The 19809-nt window shown below is 38.1% G+C and overlaps 1 protein-coding gene and 1 long non-coding RNA gene across 5 annotated transcripts in view; one reads left to right on the forward strand and one right to left on the reverse strand.

Annotated features, from left to right (window-relative positions):
* Positions 1-19809, forward strand: part of LOC144616403 (uncharacterized) — a 41490-nt gene that overhangs the window by 14774 nt on the left and 6907 nt on the right. The gene's annotated exons all lie outside the window — the stretch shown is intronic.
* The window catches only part of UIMC1 (ubiquitin interaction motif containing 1), a 117717-nt gene continuing 98073 nt past the window's right edge, over positions 166-19809 (reverse strand). For all 4 annotated transcript variants that reach the window (XM_078447143.1, XM_078447156.1, XM_078447153.2 and 1 more), the window contains 5 exons: positions 5936-6020; positions 3706-3877; positions 2307-2370; positions 1213-1255; positions 166-663 (listed from right to left, as the gene is read on the reverse strand). In XM_078447143.1, the coding sequence (XP_078303269.1) occupies positions 453-663; positions 1213-1255; positions 2307-2370; positions 3706-3877; positions 5936-6020 (575 nt within the window). In that variant the 3' untranslated portion in view covers positions 166-452. The remainder of the gene's footprint in view (positions 664-1212; positions 1256-2306; positions 2371-3705; positions 3878-5935; positions 6021-19809) is intronic.

Here is a 19809-nt window from a genome sequence, read left to right on the forward strand (position 1 = left end):
GAAGTAACCACACAATGCTTAGAATTGCACACTACACATTCAGTGAATATCGGCAGTATGTCAAAGACCAGTAATAGAATTAATTTGGAAACATGTAATTTAGGAGTCTCAGAACTAGCTCCACATTTAAATATTCCCAACCCAAATCCAGTAACACAGAGAAAAAAAAGTAAAATCTCCATCTTATTGAAATAAGATTTCATACAAACATAGATAAATATATTTAAATTTTCTTTTAACTATAAGTGAATCCAGATTGTTATAAAACAGAATACTATACACAATGTCTGTATAGCTTATAGAAAACATCAAAACAAGAATGCTGAGTGGGTGCTGGTGGTGAAACCTGTAGGGCCAAAACTTGCTCAACAATGAAATAGGGGCCACTAAGGCTTAATGACCATGGCCCACCCCTATCGCTAATGGTTTTGTGAACTCTGGACCCTAGAAATTCAGAGTTTTCTCCTTCTTCCTTTGCCTGCTTTGGCCCGTGTCCGGCTACCTGGCCGGACAGTAAGTTGCTTTTTAAAGTCCACTAAGCAATCTGTGGCTTCTGAAACGGAAACAAAAGACTTGACGGGAGATTCGTTTAAGTCAAGATGTGCAGGGGAACTCTGCATCTCTCTGCTGCAGCCTGCCTCTTCCATCCCTAGCGAGGGCACCCTAGAGAGGAGGGGAAAAAATTCAGAATTCAATATATACCTACTAATAAGCACTAAGTATGTATCATGCATTGTACCAGGGGCTTTTACATACATTATCAGTTCATATAATCTTTGTAATAATCCAACCAGATAAGTACTATCATTCCCTTTTTGCAGATGAGGACACTGGATAAATTATAAACCCAAAGCCACACAGATAGTGAGAGAATGAGAATTCAGACCCAAATTCCCATTTTTAAAAATTTTTTTTTTTTTTCCAAATTCCCAAACTTCTTGAAATCTAAGTCAGAAGACTATGGTTGGGAGGGAAGAATAAGTCATAGCTCTTGCTCTGCCTGTTTTTATGCCATGAAATTGAACTAGCCATCCAATTCTTAGCCAAGATATATTGGGGGTTGGGGGAGGGATCACAGAGAGAGGTCACACAGTTCCATGGTGATTTCTACCTTCAATAGTTTGAATATCACATTATCCACGGAACCCAGGACCAGGCCTACACTTTTGTAGAACTGCTCACAGTCATATTTCAATGTATACCCCAATTCACCTGAGGCCTCCTGTTTCTTTAGACTTGGTCTTTATTTCTGCATCTGTAATAAGAGAGAAAAAGTAGTAATGCTGTTAAAAGTGTTGTAATCATACTACTTCTCACTGCTCATGTGCTTCCTATTTTCTGGGCACTGCTTTTCATCAGTCTTATCCAGGTAGTTCAGATCCCCAATCCTCAGACCAATGGAATGTTAGTATTAGCATCCAATAGACTCAGCTGCAGAAGCATCGAGGTGAACACTTTTGAATGAACAACCTCTGAATAATCTACTTCAAATCTGGACTTGAGGTACAAGGAGTTGCCAAGGGAACTCTGCCACCTGCAGAGATTCAGAACATGCTGATCTAGAGGCAGCAGGCCGTAGGGCTTGGAGAGGCTGCCTTTTTATAGTCATCACGAGGCAAAACAGATTTATTTGTGAGAATGAACTACCAGAACTAGAAGGTAGGCAAATTTCCCCAGGCTTAAGCAAAAGCTCCTCTTCCATCTACATCTAGTGAATTTTAACAATAGCAACAAATAACAATAGTAATAATAGCAGCTAACATTTACCAAGAGCCTACTTATGCCAGAGAATTTGTTTGGAGCTTTACTAGATATAATCCTTACAATCTATGAAGTTGGTATTACTAACTTTATGCAATGCTCTTAACCAATCCACTCTACTGCTCCATAAATACTAGGCACAAAGAGAGAGTTACTTCCTATAATCCCTCAGGAGCATAGGTTGGGACACAAAACTAAAAGTGACACATAAATAATGCACAAAACATTAGAAGGAGGAAGAAATGTCTACATGTCTGGTTTTCCAAGATTGTTCCTTTAGAAGGTATTTAGGGCTGTGTCATTCCTCTATGATTTGGATTTTTTTTTTCCCACTCAACAGGCTTTATAAAGCCTGAAATGAAACACATGATGAACAAGACAGGGTGTGTCCTCATCTTCTTTAGGGAGATACAACTTAGAGTCTAAAAGGCTGGCTGATTGGGTCAAATGTATACCCACATAACTCCAACAAACAATGAGTTCTCAGTGGCTATTTTTACTGGGCCTTTGACAGAAGCCCAGAAAATTGGTCCTGAAGTCTTCACCTGCAGTCTTCTGCTCAGACTGTTCCAAGAGACTGAGGAGTCGGCCTTCACTGCGTTTTTTTTCCTGTGACAGAGAAAAACAGATGAAAGAGTTATCTCATGGCAGAGAGTCTAAAATACAACCTCCTTAGCCCAGATCACACTTGTCTCCAGGAGAGAAGGAATGTGGGACACAGCTCTAGGAAAGTCTTTTGCTTTCTAATAAACAGGGTACACAAGTAAAAACACAAACTGTGATGATGAACAGAATACATCTTTATGCCAAGAATATTATCCAAGAATGGATACCAGAGTCAAAGCAAATTATTCCACCAAGATCATATTAAAGAACAGTAGCCTTTGACCATGATAGATTTAGAGAGATTTAAAATAGAAAATAATAGTTTCACGGTAGCTTCTAGAGATAGTGATGCCAGAAGAATAAACAGGCTCTACAATATAAGCATTTACCTATAATCCCCAACTCCAAATCACTACCTCAAAATCACCCCATTGATATAGGAGAGTCCCTTTCTTTTGTCATGATAGATAATGGCTCTTCACCTTAGTGTGCAGTGACTGCTAAGTTAGTAAACATAGAATATGGAGCTGCTGCTTTATCTTTGATCTCTAAGCCAAGACTTGCTCTTGCTGATCTAATTGCAAAGCCCAGAAAGCACATTCATCTTCCCAGTAACTAGTGGCCAGACCTCACAGCTTCCTAAGACCAGGCTCACAAGGTGTTAAACAGAGTTGATCTCAAATATGCTCCTGGCAGTGGGGATATGACTGGATATCCTTTCAAGAGAAGAATTTGGTGATATGTTTCAACAGATTTTAAAATGTTTATATCCATTCCCCTAGGAGTTCCACTTCAGGAAATCTATTCTAGGAAACAGTAAGTGGTACACAGATTAAGGTTTTAAATACAATCTTGTAATACAAAAGAATTGGGAAGAACCTAAATGCCCAATAATATGAGAATGGTTATGTGACTTCTGTGTGATGTAAGTATTAAGAGTAATTTAAAAAAAAGTTTGAAAATAAACCCAGGAAGGTGTTTATGCTACAATGTTATGTAGACACACACACACACACATACACACATATATATGTGCATATATAGTGTGGTCTCACTTACATGAAATATGCATAAAAAAAAGACTGAAAAAATTGGCCAAAATACTAAAAGTTGTTATCTCTGAGTAGCTAAATTATGGGTAATAATTTCTTAATTTCTCCTGATTCTTCATATTTTTTTGAACTGCCTATATTTCCTACAAGGAGCATATATGCTTTTTAATTGAAAGAAAATATAATTTTAAAATGCAATCTTGTTTCTAGATAAGCAAAAAAGAAGGAAGAAGAAAAAAGCATAGAACAGAACTTTGGAGAGCTTCCTAAAACATTCCATACATACCTTTGGGTTCCTCAGCCGCTGCCGCCACTTCTCCTCCATAGCTGAGCATATCCTCCCACTCTCTTCAGGCCCATCTCCTTGGTCACCCCTTGCAAGCTGGAGACAGGACTCTACGTGACTCTGATACTCTCTGAATGGGACCAGGGATTTACAGAGATAACACTTCTCATTCCTAGCCAATCAGAAGGAAGGGGGAAAGAGCAGTTTTAAGATTTGCTTTTGCCTCTGGGCTCCTGGATATGTCTCAAATTGTGTTTTTATGTTACTCTGTCTCAATTGTGTTTTTACGTTATTCGGTGGAGGAGACATGTCAACCAATGCAGATTCACTCAGCAGGATGGCCAATAAAACTAACCTGACGCCAATCAAAAGGACTGAGTGATTAGCGGTTTTCCCTGGCTGTTTCTCTGTACCCTGCTGTTGCAGCAGTGGGATGGTAATGAAATCAGCTCTTCTAACTATCTCAAACAATGCTGATTACTCTTCAGACATAAAATATTCTGTCAAACTCTTCTGAAATTAAGTGTAATAGTTTTTTCAAAGGGAAGTTAAAATTTAGACAACCATGAGAATTAAATCAAGATGACATTTTTTACCAGGGTGGATGAACTTGTCTGACTCTGTATGCTGACTTCCTTAATTTTACAACCTGCAACATCAACTAGGAAGTTACCAAAACCATGTGGTTCTGCCAGAGACTTTTGAGTAACTTCACCTACATAGTTATTTTTATCTTTTATAATAGTAGAATCTGTAGAAAGAGAGGAAACTGTGTCCTTGAAGTAAGATTCATTGGGGACAAAGGAAGAAAATAAGCACTTATTAAGTATTTTCTCTGTGGTAGGAACTGGTACCAAGCCCTTTAAACACAACTTCTCAATTAATTCTTTGGCCCTACTAAGAAAGTACTATTCTCCCCAAGGTTCTATAGCTAATAAATGTCAGAAACCAGATCTTCTAGACTCTTAAGATCATCTTCATTTTAAGAAGCTAAAGAAAACTTTCCAAAGGCTGCTATTTTAGACTTCTCTTTCTGGTCATAACTATTCAGTTACTATACAGCAAGAGAAATCTGGATTAGTTCTACAGAAAACTTTCTCTGGAGGTCTTTAAAAATAGGAGAAAAAATTATCTCATATACTCAATCATCTGGAAGAATATAAATAAAACTCTGCCTTATGAGAAAATCTAGACCAGTGTACCTTTTAAAATTTATGAATTAATGCAAAAATCATACAGTCATCCCCTACTACATGAGATAGCAGCACTGTGGAAGGAGCTTAAGTTTCGGAGTCAGGATTTGCCAGTTTTCACTACATGATCTTTAACCAGTTACTTATAATTTCCCTTCAATTTCCTTATCTATTTAAAAAAAAAAGAAAGAAAGAATAACTATCTTATCAGCTATTGTGAGAGTTACAAAGTACATCAAACACTTAGCACAGTGGCTGGTACATAATATTAGGTGTTCAACAAAGAGCTATTATTGTTTTTGCTGTCTCAGACACATTTTATTAGATGCTGAGGATATAAACATGAATGAAGGCAAGGATCTGCCTTCAAAATTCACAGTCTACCCAAGGAGACAGAAATGAAAAAAAAGAAAAAAAAATACTGCAATATAGTGGGATGGGATGCAATACAGTCATAGAGGAATGTCCACATGTTAGGATTCCAAAAGGAGCAAGTGATCAGCTCCACTCAACTGGATTAGGGAAGACAGCCTTGAAATTTAGGGTCTAAGATCTGTATTTCAAAGATTAAACATTTCTGCCTAATGACTGACTGCTTTAATGTATTGTTGGTAATGTCTTTCCTTTTAGGGGGCATCACTTCTACCCGACCACCCTTTAGAATATACTTTGTCAAGCTGCAACCTATAACCCAAAGAAGTCACTTATATTGCCCAACCTTTTGCAACTGAACTTCTGTACCATTACATTGCAAAATAGCTCACTGCTCCCAAAAGTACCAAACACCAAAATGCAAATTTAAAGAAAATAGAATGTGGAAATGGAATGGGTGGTAGAATTTTTTAAGGGTAATTCAAAAAGACAGAGGCCACCTGCATTAACATAAATTGGGAATAAGAAAAATAGATTCAGATATCAAAGCAATGAAGTGACTGGAAAGCCAAAGAAACCCAGGGTAGAGAGGAATAGGTCTCTTTATTCAGTCCAAGCAATGGTATGTTAAACAAGAGCTCTGAGAACACGACATAGTCACTTACTTGTCAATGTCTAGGGAAGTTTGGGCAGTTGTCTCACTGTCACTCTTGCTCTTGCTGTTGGCCTCTTTTTGTCTCCGAGTCAACACTTTCAACAAAAAAAGGAGGGGAGGGGCAGGGAGGGGTAGAGAGAGACAGAGAAAGAAAGGAAGAAAGAAAGAAAAAGAAAGAAAGAAAACTGTTAGTTGGAAGTAGATTCTGAATATAAAAGACAAAATGTATGGGAAGAAGTTTAAAATCATATTCCACTGGGAGAAGTGCACTGTGTCTGCAAAATCTCTGCCTTTTCTAGCAAAGAGAGTAACACCTGTAATGTATGAATTGAAGCTGCCAGCCACAAGATATTCCTATATTTGCTAATAAGATCGATTTATCCCCTATTTGCCATGAGATCTAAAGATCTAGTCCAGGGATGCCTGGGTAGCTCAATCGGCTAAGCATCCAACTCTTGATTTCAGCTCAAGTCGTGATCTCAGCGTCATGAGATAGAGTCCTGCGGCAGGGCTGTATGCTGGGTGTGGAGCCTGCTTAAGATTCTCTCTCTCTCTCTCTCTCTCTCTCTCTCTCTCTCTCTCTCTCTCTCTCTCTCCCCCCCCCCCCGCCCCTCCCCTACCTGCACATGGGCACTCTCTCTCTCTGTCTCTAAAATAAATTAATTAATAAATTAATAATAATAATAAATAAAAATCTAGTCAACACAAGGAAAGGGTTTTGTGTAGTACCCCAACTAGCAGCACTCAAGGGAGGGATTTATACTTTACCAACCAAAATTCTATCTGGTGTGACATACACTCCAATCAGGTAGTCTATGGAAAATAGTAATGATAGCTACATCTATCTGAGTACACACATTAGTTCCAATCTTTAGTATAGAAAGTGTTCCAATTACAAGTGAGGAAACAAACTCACAATGGTGAACACAACCAGTTTTTCCCATTACACTAGGACCACTTCCCAGTTCTAGTGGGTACAGATAGCTTTAGCCCAGGTGGCATATAAATAATACTTTGTCTCACACCCAAAGCATCTGTTTATAAAATCACAGTCTCTTAAAAGGTCTTAGAGGTTAATCAACTATTTTGCAGTCTTCATTCCTTGCCAACAAGAAAAACTATAACCATCTAACTTCAAATTTTGCCTTCCTCCCTCTTGACTTGAAATCCCCATGTCAGAGAATTTAGGAAGGTTAGCAGTTCACAAAATAATTTAGGTTGTGAAGCGTTGATCTAGTCCAGGAGTCAACAAACTTCTTCTTTAAAAGGCCAAACAGTAAATACTTTAGGCTTGGCAGGCCATATGGTCTCTGTCACACTACTCAACTCTGCACGGTGCAGAAAGGCAGCCATCAACAACCCATAAATAACTGGGTGTGGTATGCTCCAGTAAAACTGTATCTACAAAAACAGATGTCTGGCTACATTTGGCCCCTGGTGGCCAGAGTCTGCCAACCCTTCTAGTCCAACCTTCTACTCATAAAAAATGCCTTGCAAGCATCCCCAACAAATAATCACCTAGTCTCAACTTGATTATATCCATTCCCTGAGGGGAATTCACTTTCTCCTAGGGAAACTCATTCTACTGCTACACAACAATCCGACTCAATTTGTATTTACTGGGGGCTCTATGAATAAGTCTACCCCCTTTTATGTAAGTCAATTCTCTGAAAACTTAACAAGCTACATTACAATCTTGGATTTACTCAGTTGTCTGCTCCACTGAAATGTAACCTCCTTCAAAGCAAGGACTATACTTAGTCATTAATCTAATTTCTAATGACCGCAGAAAATTTTGATTGCATTGGTTAGCTCTAATCCTTATAATAATCCTCCAGATTGGTATTATTATTCTGCCCTACTTTAAAGGTATGGAAACAAACTCAGAGGAAATGACTTTGCCAAGCTATCACAATTGCTAAGTGACAGAACCCAAGGAGAGATCTATACCAGTCTGATTCTTATACCCAAGTTTTATATTCCTAGTTAACCTCAATTTGTCAGGCTCTCTTTAAATGTGTGGCACCCCAAAATGGACCTAATACTCAATAAGCAGTCTGACTAGTAGAGAGAACACAAGAACCACAAACTAACCCACTTAGACTCATATTCCACTAATTCAGCCAAAGCTGTATTTGCTTTATTGACAATCTTAAATTAAGCTTAAAGTGAGCTTAAAGGCAACTAAGATCCATCCCCTACCCTCCCAAATCATCTTCAAATAAATTATCAAGACAAGTCTTCTAATTCTATACTTGGGTATTGGGTATAAAACAACTAAGCTATTGGTTATTTCCCCCCCTTAAACACAGGACTTTATATTTATCCCTGTTTTTTTGGTTTTTTTTTGTTTTTTTTTTTTTCCCAGCTGAACATTTTAGTCTGTTGGGATCATCTGCAGTCTTAATTCTGTCATCTGATGTTATCAGCTCTCTTTTCCATCTTTGTGTCATCTGCATGACAAGCATGACAACCATGCTTTCTACATCTTCATCCAAGTTATAAATGATATGGCCAAGGACAGAAAACTGTGGCATTTTACTAAAGAAGCCTGTCTTCTCCCTGGTCCAAATTTCATTTAAATACTTAATCAAGCAGATATTTATTGAGAACCTTCAATGTACAAGTACTTTTGGAGAGATATAGGAAATCATGCGGTAGGGTCCTTGCTCTTAAGGAGCTTACAACTTACTAAGGGAGACAGCATATACACTCAAATAATTACGATACAAGGTGTAAAAAGATACGCATAATAAAAGAAGATCATATACACAAGCAACTATTAATAGCGTTTGTCTCTGGGGAGGATGTCAGGGACATTTGGGGAATGGAATTGGAGAGAGAGGCATATTTTGTACTATATACTTTTCTGTACTGTTGAATTAAAAATTAAAAGGGAAGAGAAAAGAGACGGTAGAGAGGTGTTAGGTACAAGTTAGAGTATACTATATATCTATTTCTAAGGTTCCTTCCAACCCAGAGATTTTATAAGTAAAAAGAAAGTACTGTAGGAGAAAACATCCCAGACACAGTTGTATAACCATCTTCAAATCCTATTCTATCAGCCATCCCACATTTCTCCATCTTATGTACAAGGACTTCATGAGAGATTTTATCAAGTGTCTTGCTGAAATTAATTCTCAAAAGGTTGGCACCTCACAGATTACAGAAACCTTTAAGGGTTGTTGTTTTTTTCTCTCTTTCTTTCTATTTGTCCCCCATCTTGACTACCAAGTATTTTTCCAAAAGAAATACTTGGAAAGCACTCCACAGGCAAAGCTGGAAAAATAATTAATTGCTTCTAGCACTTTATATATACCTCTATTGTACTTAGTGCCTTTCTGTTGTTATTTGTTTATATGTCAAGTCTCCTACACTATATAACTTTCTGAATTTAGAGATTCTAGGTTTTGTTGTTTCTTCAGAATCCTCAGTAGAGTCCAACATTGATTAGGTGCTAATAAATATTTGCCAAATTAAATCATAGCAATGGATTCAAAAAAGTTCTTGTTTTATGAGGACCTTCTCTGTGCCAGGGACTTTATAAACATCATCTCTAATTCTTTACAATAATCCTGCAAGGCATATATGATTACCTGTATTTTTACAGATGATGAAATATTAAATAACTTGATCAATATCACAAAGCTAAAACAACAACAAAAGAAACATGGCACCAGGAACGCAATACAAGTCTAACTTTAAAGAAGCTTATGTTGGGGTTTCTGGCTAGCTCAGTCAGTGGAGTGTTTGACTCTTGATCTCAGGGTTGTAGTTTCGAGCCCCATGCTGGGTGTAGAGATTACTTAAAAATAAAATCTTAAAAAATTAAATAAATAAAGATGCATATGTTGTTCTACAAGAGTAGGCTGCCTTTCCTGAAAAATAAGAGGGAACGGAAGGGAAGATAAAAAGTTGTAAGTGGTAAATGAGTGGAAAAGAATTTGAGGGGAGAGACTAGGCAGTCAGCTGTAAACCATATGCTAATTTTATTATTAAATGTTATGATCAGAGTAAACTGGACTGACTCTGCAGCTATATTTTGTCTTAGAAACCTATAGCCCTTACAAAGGAGCATGAAGGAATATGTTGCTCTAAAAGAGCCTCCTACTTTGGTTTCTGGGGGCCAAGACAGCCATTTCAAATAGCTATAGGAAGAAATTTCAGTATTAAACTTAAGTCCAAAAACCTAACTACTGGTGACAACGGTCAAAGATTTCAAAAGGGAACAATGGAATCTGAGGACAGATAACTACCAGGAAAGCAACTACCAGGGCCAGGTAAGCAAAACAGAAAGAAGGGATATCACTGAGACCTGACAGAGCCACTTATAAACCTATGACCATTAACTCAGGCCTTTACAGAACTGAATGGAAAACATCCTAAGGAGCTGTGCTTGGGACTTGGCTTGGCACTGTTAATATACAAAAGAAGCTGTAACACCCAGCAGAATAAAGTGCATTGACTTTAGAGTTGTCCAAGTTGGGATTCTACCAGCTGTGTTGTCTATGGCAAGTTACTTAACCTGAGTATCAGTAGATTACCTACAAAAAGAGATAATAGCACCTATCCTCTGAGGTTTTGGTAAAGATCATATCAGATAACCCAAATAATTTGGATTTAATTTAATCCAAATAAATTGTTGAGTGTCCAGCCCACAGAAAGCCCTCAGCAAACATTTGTTGCTATTATTATATGATTCCATTATCCTTCCAGATTTCTTAGCTTTATCCAAAGATTTAAGACTACCCTTAGAATAAGTGCCAAATAGCTTATCTATTATTTTTTCTAATTGTCTTTTAATGTTTATTTATTTTTTGAGAGAGAGACAGAATGTGAACGGGGGAGGGGCAGAGAGAGAGGGAGACACAGAACCTGAAGCAGACTCCAGACTCCAAACTGTCAGCACAGAGCCCGACGCAGGGCTTGAACCCACAAACTGTGAGATCATGACCTGAGCTGAAGTCAGACGCTTAACCAACTGAGCCACCCCCACGACCCAGCTTATCTATAATTTAAGTCTTAATCTTTAGTTCTCATACTAATTTATACCAACAAAATGGTAAAGTAAATAATTAAAGTATTAAAGAACAATTATCAATATCATATAAACATTTGTTTCCACAATGCACAGAAGACACGCAATCAACAATAAAAACATTTGGCCTGAAACTGTAAATAATGAAGATGGTCCCTTGAGGAGAGTGGAAATTATACATACAAAGAGAGACTTGGCAGAATAACAGTCTAGTCAGTATGTCTCCTTCAAACTCAAAACCATCTCAGCAGAAAAAAATGGAAGGCCACAGAACTGTGTATGGTCCTGCTAAGACCAGCCATCCTCCAACCCAGCACTTCCTCAGTGGAAGGTACAAGAAGGGAAGGCTTGTTATACCTGCATGTTGCCTATCTCAATATTGTCAGCCTCTCCCAAAAGACTAGTCCCAACAAAAAGGCATCATTAGAAGACATTTCTGAGACATGTGGCTATTTAAATTTAAATCTTAATTAGAATTAAACATAATTTAAAATTCAGCTCCTCAGTCCCATGAGGGGTGATGACACAATCTAGTCCATTGCAGTGTTCCTGCTGCCTCAAGGACTTTATCTTATGAGTAGGTCTCTGGTGATGAATTCCTTCAGTGTTAGTATATCTGAAAAGTCTCTATTTCATCTTTTAAATTTTTAATAACATTTTTAGTTTGGAATAATTTAGATTTGTAAAGTGTTGGAAAGATAGTGCAGAGATTTCTTTATAACGTTCGCTTACTTTCTCCTAATGTTAACACCTTATGTAACCATGGTACATTTGTCAGAACTAAAACATTTACACTGGTACATAGCTATTAATCTTTTTCTTTCAGTATTTTGAAAGATTTTGCCCCAATGTCTTCTTGATTGTGTTGTTCCCAACAAGAAATCTGATTAATTCTTATGTTTTCTATCTGCATGTAACATATCTTTTTTCTCTGGAAGGTTATAAGGTTTTTTTCTTTATCTCTGGGTTTTGTTTGTTTGTTTGTTTGTTTGTTTTAAGTAAACTCTATGCCCAACGTGGGGCTAGAACTCATGACCTTGAGATCAAGAGCTGCATGTTCTACTGACTCAGCCAGCCAGGCACCAACCCCCCCCCCCCAACCCGCCCCACTTCTTCTTTATCTCTAGTTTTAAGCAATTTGATTATGATGTGTTTTTTTTTTTTTTTGAGGGTGAGAGAGTGCACAAATGGAGGAGAGGGACAGAGAGAGAGAGAGAGAGAGGGAGAGGGAGAGGGAGAGGGAGGGAGAGAGAGAGAGAGGGAGAGGGAGAGAGAGAGAGAGGGAGAGGGAGAGAGAGAGAGAGAGAGAAATTGATTGAGAGAGAATATCCCAAGCAGGCTCCACACTTAGCATGGAGCCCGATGCAGGGCTTGATTCCACAACCTGGGCTCATGACCTGAGCCAAAATCAAGAATCCGACACTCAACTGACTGAGACACCCAGACACACCAATTATGATGTGCTTTTTAAAGTTTATGATGATATTTCTTCTTCCTGTGCTTCATAGAACTTATTGGATCTACAAATTTATAGTTGTCATCAACTTTGGAATTTTCTCAGCCATCATTTCCTCAAAATTTTTTTCTGTCGTTTGCCCCCTATAGCAACTGTTATTTACCAGTATATTAGGCCACTTAAAATAGTCTGATACACAACAGTTTTAAATTTTGATGTAATCTAATTTATCTAGTTTTGTCTTGTATTGCTTATACTTTTGGTGTCAGATCTAAGAATCCATTGCCAAATCTAAGGTCATAAGATTTACCCCTAAGAGTTTTAGTACTTACATTTAGATCTTTGATATATTTTTTTGTATACAGTGTGAAGTAGGGGTCAAACTTTTTCTTCTGCATATGGATATTAAGTTGTCTTAGTACCATTTGTTGAATAGACTATTTTCCCCCTATTGAACTATCCTGACAGCCTTGTCAAAACCTGGTTAGCTATAAATGTATGGTTTTAATTCTGGACTCTCAATTCTATTCTTTCTTTCTATCTATCTATCTATCTATCTATCTATCTATCTATCTATCTAATCTCCTTATGCCAGTGCCATACGGTCTCAATTGGTAAGTTATATAATTAGGAAGTATGGACCCTCAACTTTGTTCTTTTTCAGGGCTGTTTTGGCTATTCTGGATCCCTTGTATTTCCCGAACTCAAAAAATGGAGTCATTAACCCAGCTGCTTAGGACAAAACTTGGTGTCACCTGAATTTTCTCCTTCCCTCAGATTCCAACAAATACTGTAGGATCAACCTTCAATATACATCCCAAATTTGGCAACTTCTTTACCTTACAACTATCACTATCATCTACTATCACATTAGACTCTGCCTGGAATACTGCAAAAGCCTCCTCCTTAGTCTGTTCACATCTACTTTTGCCCCTGGCCCTTTACAGACTATATTTCACACAGTAGCCAGAGTTGGATTATATCACTCCCTTGCTCTCAACTGTTCCATGGCATTTCATCATATTTAGAATGAAGTACAAAACCCCAGATGATCTGGTCACTGATCTGATCTTTCCTCTCTTTTCCCCTGTTGTTCATCCCACTACACTCATTGTGGCTTCCCTGATGCTGTAGAAACATGCCAAGCACACTCTTGTTTTAGGGCATTTATAGTTATTCCCTTTACCTAGAATGACTCTATTCAAAAATCACCTCAAGAAGTCTTCCTTGATCTTTTCATTTAAGAGCTCCCCATGGCCTCCTACCACCTTCCCTGTCCTGGGCATTCTCTATACCCTGGTTTTTGCTTCATTTTTCTTAAGCCTTACTTATTATCTGTTTTCTCCATGAGAATGTAAGCTTCATGAGCACACAGACTTCTTTTCTGTTCAGTGGTATATTCTCAGCTTGTATAACAGTACCTGGTTATAATAGGTGCTATATAAATTATTAACTGGGGTTGTCAGTAAAGGAACATAAATAATATAGTATAAACAATACTTCTGAATTACTCAGGGGGCTCTCTAAGTTGAGCATCCTACAGTGGGCTTAGCCAGAAACCTAAATCAAAGTTGCCTTCTCTCATCCTGATCCCTGGTCACAAAAAAGCTTGATTGATTCCCTCACGAAAAGATTCTCAAATCTGTCCACTTCCACTGACTCTCCTTTACTACTGGTCTCCCTGTTTCTAGCCTCAGTCTCTCCAATCTATCTTCCATACTGCTCTAAGAATAACTCAGGTCCAGTATTACCAGTGGCAGTACCCAGGAAGCCTTCCCTGACCCAAGAAGGCCCCAATCTCTACACTCAAACAGGACTCTATGTGCGTATCTATCATAGCACTTCTCACACAACACTCTAATTACTGCTTTACCTACCTGTCTCCCCCAACAGATTGTCTCTTAATCACTTCAGCATTCCACATTCCTGGCATAAAATTGACACTCAATATAAACGTATATTTAATGAATTCATTTGGCAAGATAGTTTCTTATTCACAAGTTTGCCAGAGTATTTTCTTGGCTTTAAGAACAACTGAATATCTTTATAACTTAGATGAAAAGGTCTCTTAGGCCTGACCCAAAATAACACTTGAAGCAGAAAAGCCCTATCTACCTCAGTCCAATCAATAAATAAATTCTTGTTGTCTTCTCAGGTTCTTTTTTTTTTTTTTTTTAAAGTTTATTTATTTTTGAGACAGGGAGAGACAGAGCATGAACAGGGGAGGGTCAGAGAGAGGGAGACAAAGAATCTGAAGCAGGCTCCAGGCTCTGAGCTGTCAGCACAGAGCCCGACGTGGGGCTCAAACCCATGGACTGCGAGATCATGACCTGAGCTGAAGTCAGCTGCTTAACCGACTGGGCCACCCAGGGGCCCCGTCTTCTCAGGTTCTAGACTTGATAATTTTATTCTACTACAGATAGCATCTAACTCAAAAACCCTAATGATTACATTGACACTTCCTAAGTATAAAAAAACCTAAAACAGGCAGGCATCACTGAGTCCTATTTACAGATGAGCAAAATAAAGACTCAGAGACCTCAATTCTGTAAATACCTGGTCTTGGATATGATTCCAAGTCTGTTAGACTCCAAAGCCAATACCACAATACCAAACTGTCTTCTTTGCTTCAGAGAAGCCACAGAGGCCCCCTGTCCCTATTCAAGTTGTAGCAATTTCCTTTCCAGTTTAGAGACAAGCTTGCTTTCAAGAAGTACACTTAATGTTGAGCTATTGACCCTAACCTTCAATACTGCTATAGTTATCCCCTGCATCTGAAGTGTCAGCATGGCTTGCATAATACCTATCCATATAAAGACAAAAGTACTCATATAAAAATATTCTTAGCAGTGACCCCCCACCCTGAAGCTAAAGGCAAGAGTAAATACTGAGAAAAATCCATAAGCCACACAATCCTACTTAAGATACAGAAATAAAGGGTCTACCACCACTATATTTTTATGAGCAAAATTTCTCAATCTATGAGGTACTGAATAACTTAGAGGTCTTAGAAAAACAGTCACTTGTCTAGTTCCTACTAGCACTTGAGTATAATATTTATAGTTCAATTTTTTCTTTAACAGCTAGAATTTTTATTTAAGCAATTTGACAATATATATATCTAGGATTGTAAAATAATTCATATCTACTGACCCATGAATTATACCTTGGCAATCTATTCTGAAGAAATCATCTGATTTTAAACAAGATCATAAGACAAAGATATCTTATCAAAGCATTATTTATAACAATTAAAAATTTAAACAACCTAATGTTCAAACACAAGATGAAATACTATGCAGGAATTAAAAAAAAAAAAAAAGATGGAAAAGAAATATACCAAAACATTAAATGTAAAGCGGGAAGGGGGAGTAATTATTTTTCCATGTTGCCATTTTTTTTTCAGTGAGCATATATACCACTTTAAAACTTAAAAAAAACTGTTTAAATAAATATTAGGAGACACCCCTGATGAAATAACAGATCAGGCAATGGTCATCAACGACCATCAGTTGAAAGCTAGCGGCTTTCTAATGAATGGATTAGGCTGATCCTGCTGATCAACTGAATCATAAAAGTAAGATAATCAGATAGTATGTGCCTCCCGAACTGATGCAATATGAAATATACAATACCACTTATAAAGCACTCTTTAAAAAAAAACAACCCCAAACTGAACCTGATAAAACCTCAAATCTAACTATTAAGTTTCCAGAAATATTGTCTAGAACAGAATAACATGTTAAAGATAGAACAGGAAGGGGTGCCTGTATGGCTCAGTCAGTTGGGCGTTTTGACTTCAGCTCAGGTCATGATCTCGTGGTTTGTGGGTTCGGGTCCTGCCGTCAGGCTCAATGCTATCAGCACAGAGCCTGCTTGGGATCCTCTGTCTCCCTCTCTCTGCCCCTCCTCTGTTCATGCTCTTTCTTTCTCTCTCTCTCTCTCAAAAATAAACAAACATTAGGGGCACCTGGGCTGCTCAGTCGGTTAAGCCCCGTGTCGGGCTCTGTGCCAACAGCTCAAAGCCTGGAGCCTGTGTCTCCGTCTCTCTGCCCCTCCCCTGATTGCACTCGCTCACGCTCTCTCCCTCTCTCTCTCAGGAAATGAACAAACATTAAAAAAAATTATAAATAAATAAACATTAAAAAAAAAAGAACAGGGACACAATCAGCAAAATCCACAAAAGGAATGCTGAAAGACAAAAAGCCAGTCTCTTTAACAAATAAACTGTCAAGAAAATAGAGATAGGCGGATAACTGAGATTAAAAGAGATTTGAATGACATCAACCAAATGTAAATGTGTGCAACTTGTTTGGATCCTGATTTGAACAAGCCATTTAAAAAAATTATGAGGTAATTAGGGAAAGAGAGATGCTGACTGATATAATAATGGTACTGTGTCTATATTATTTATTTATTTTAATGTTTATTTTTCTTAACATTTATTTATTTTTGAGAGAGACACAGAGCACAAGCAGTGGGGAGGCACAAAGAGGGAGAGACACAGAATCCAAATAAGCCTCCAGGCTCCAAGCTGTCAGCATAGAGCCCGACATGGGGCTAGAACCCATGAACCGTAAGATCATGACCTAAGCCAAAGTCAGATGCTTAACTAACTGAACCATGAGGCACCCCTTAATGTTTAGTTTTGAGAGAGAGAGAGACAGAGAGAGAGAGACAGAGAGAGAGAGACAGAGAACCAGCGGGGGAGGGGCAGAGAGAGACGGAGACACAGAATCCAAAGTAGGCTCCAGGCTATGAGCTGTCAGCACAGAGCCCGATGTGGGGCTCGAACTCATGAGCTGTGAGATCATGACCTGAGCCAAAGTAGGACACTCAACCAACTGAACCACCCAGGTGTCCCCAGTGTCTGTATTTTTTTTTAATAGCCTTTATCTTTTAGAGATACATATTAAAGTATGTATAGACAATATGTTATACTTGAAAACTGCTTCCCCAAAACCTGGTGGGGGGTGGATAGGAGGTGTATTAGAAGTGAAAAAAGATTTGTCATATATTGATAACTGCTGAAGCTAGAAAACAGGTTCATAGAGATTCATTATACGGTTAAACAATGAAAATAAAAAATAGGCTTAACATAAGACCTGCTGGCAAAAGCTATGTAAAAAAAAAAAAAAAAAAAAAAAAAAGGATATATGATACATATCAATCTATAACAGTGGTTTGGATTGGGCTGGGTCATGGATGAATTTTTTCTGAATAAAATTTTCCTAAAACCTTCTACAATAAATATATAATGCTTAAAAATAAAAATTGTCAGAAGGCCAAACAGCCTAATGATTAGGAGCAGAGCCCTTAGATAAATGGCAAATTCCAGGGGTGAACAGGAAAAGTCATGGTAACCCCATACTCTCTTATAGTAAAAAGACAGTGCTCAAAAAATTGATGGGCACATTCCCAGAGGTTACAGAAGAAAACCTGAAGGGATTTCCATTGGTCAAATTTGGAACAATCTGAACAACAAAATTACTGGGAAGAATGAATTACAACACATTAAATTTTAAAAATGAATCAGAAGCACCTGGCTGGCTTCAGTCGGAGAAGCATGTAACTCTTGATCTTGGGGGTGTGAGTTCAAGCCCCACAACAGGTGTAGAGATTACTTAAAAATAAAAAATCTTATGGGGCGCCTGGGTGGCTCAGTCGGTTAGGCGGCCGACTTCAGCTCAGGTCATGATCTCACGGTCCGTGAGGGCTGTGAGTCCGGGCCCCGCGTCGGGCTTTGTGCTGACACCTCAGAGCCTGGAGCCTGTTTCAGATTCTGTGTCTCCCTCTCTCTGACCCTCCCCTGTTCATGCTCTGTCTCTCTCTGTCTCAAAAATAAATAAATGTTAAAAAAAAAATTTTTTTTAAATAAATAAATAAAAATAAAAAATCTTAAACAAACAAACAATGAATCCATGAGTTCATTCCACATTAAAAAAAAAAATACTAACAAGGGATAAGGAGAGAAAATTTCTCTTTACAGAAGAATGTCAGCTAATCAATGTAGAAGAATGGAAGAAAAGAAAAAAATCACCACTTACTGCTGTGGTAATAATTAATTTAAGCAAGAATCACCAACTGATGCTAAAACCATGGGTAAATGCCTACTTGGGAACAGGATATTCATATAGCCTCAAAGTATTACCCCATAGATGACATACTGACCACAAAAAAAGGGAAGGGTACCTTTACAAAAGGAAATTTGGTAGACACCACCTTAGACAGAAAATCAAATTTAACAATGCCAATAGTACAAACTGATAATCATTTGCCCCTTCATGTGATATCCTATGGACTGAATGTTTGTGTCCCCCAATAATTCTTATGTTGAAATCCTAGCCCTTGGGTGGTAATTAGCTCATGAGAGTGGAGGCTTCATGAATGGGATTAGTGCCATCCTAAGGGCCTGAAGAAACCAGAGCTCTCTCCTTCCATCACGTGAGACATAGCAAAAAGTCAGCAGTCTACAACTCAGAATAAGGCTCTCACCAAAATGCAACCATGCCAGCACCCTGATCTCAGACTTCTAGCCTACAGAACCGTGAGAAATAAATTTCTGTTGTCTGTAAGCTACCCAATCTGTGGTACTTTGTTAGAGCAGCCCAAACTGACTAAGACATGATGCATTTAGAAGAATACAACATTCCCTTTGTTATATTCTTGCCACAAATGTTAAACCTGAATCTAACTGCAAGAAAACATCAGACAAATCCAAACTGACGAATATTCTGAGAGGAAAAACCAGAAAAGAGAAGACCCACAATCTGTGAATAAACTCTGCCCAGGTCTATGACTCCAGAACTACTCATGTACTATATAGAAACTCCAGTTAAGGATAAAAGAACTAAATTAAGATTTGAACTGCCTCCCTAAATAAGAATGTGCAGTTTGATTCCAACACAGTTAACTAATGAAACGAATAACACTTTGAGAAATAAAATAGACTCTAGAATATCCACAATATAACATTCACAATATGTAAGATAAAATTCAAGATTACTTAACATATAAAGAGGGTGAGGCAAATGTGATGTTTTCAATTTACAAGGGTACAACTTGAATGATCACAGATTACTGAGGCCAGAAGAAAGTGGAATAAAATCTTTAAAGTGCTGGGGGAGAGGTGCCTGGGTGGCTCAGTCAGTTAAGTGTCTGACTCTTAATTTCTGCTCAGGTCATGATCCCAAGGTTGTGAGATCAAGCCCCACATCAGGCTCTGTGCTGAGCATGGAGCCTGCTTAAGATTCTCTCTCTCCCCTCTGCTCATGTACCTGAGCACACTCTCTCTCTCTCAAATAAATAAATAAAATGTTTTTTTAAAAGTCCTGGGTGGCTCAGTCGGTTGAGCATCCGACTTTGGCTCAGGTCATGATTTCAAGGTTTG

Source organism: Panthera onca, chromosome A1 (genome assembly GCF_046562875.1).
Source record: "Panthera onca isolate mPanOnc1 chromosome A1, mPanOnc1 haplotype 2, whole genome shotgun sequence".
NCBI classification, from domain to species: domain Eukaryota; kingdom Metazoa; phylum Chordata; class Mammalia; order Carnivora; family Felidae; genus Panthera; species Panthera onca.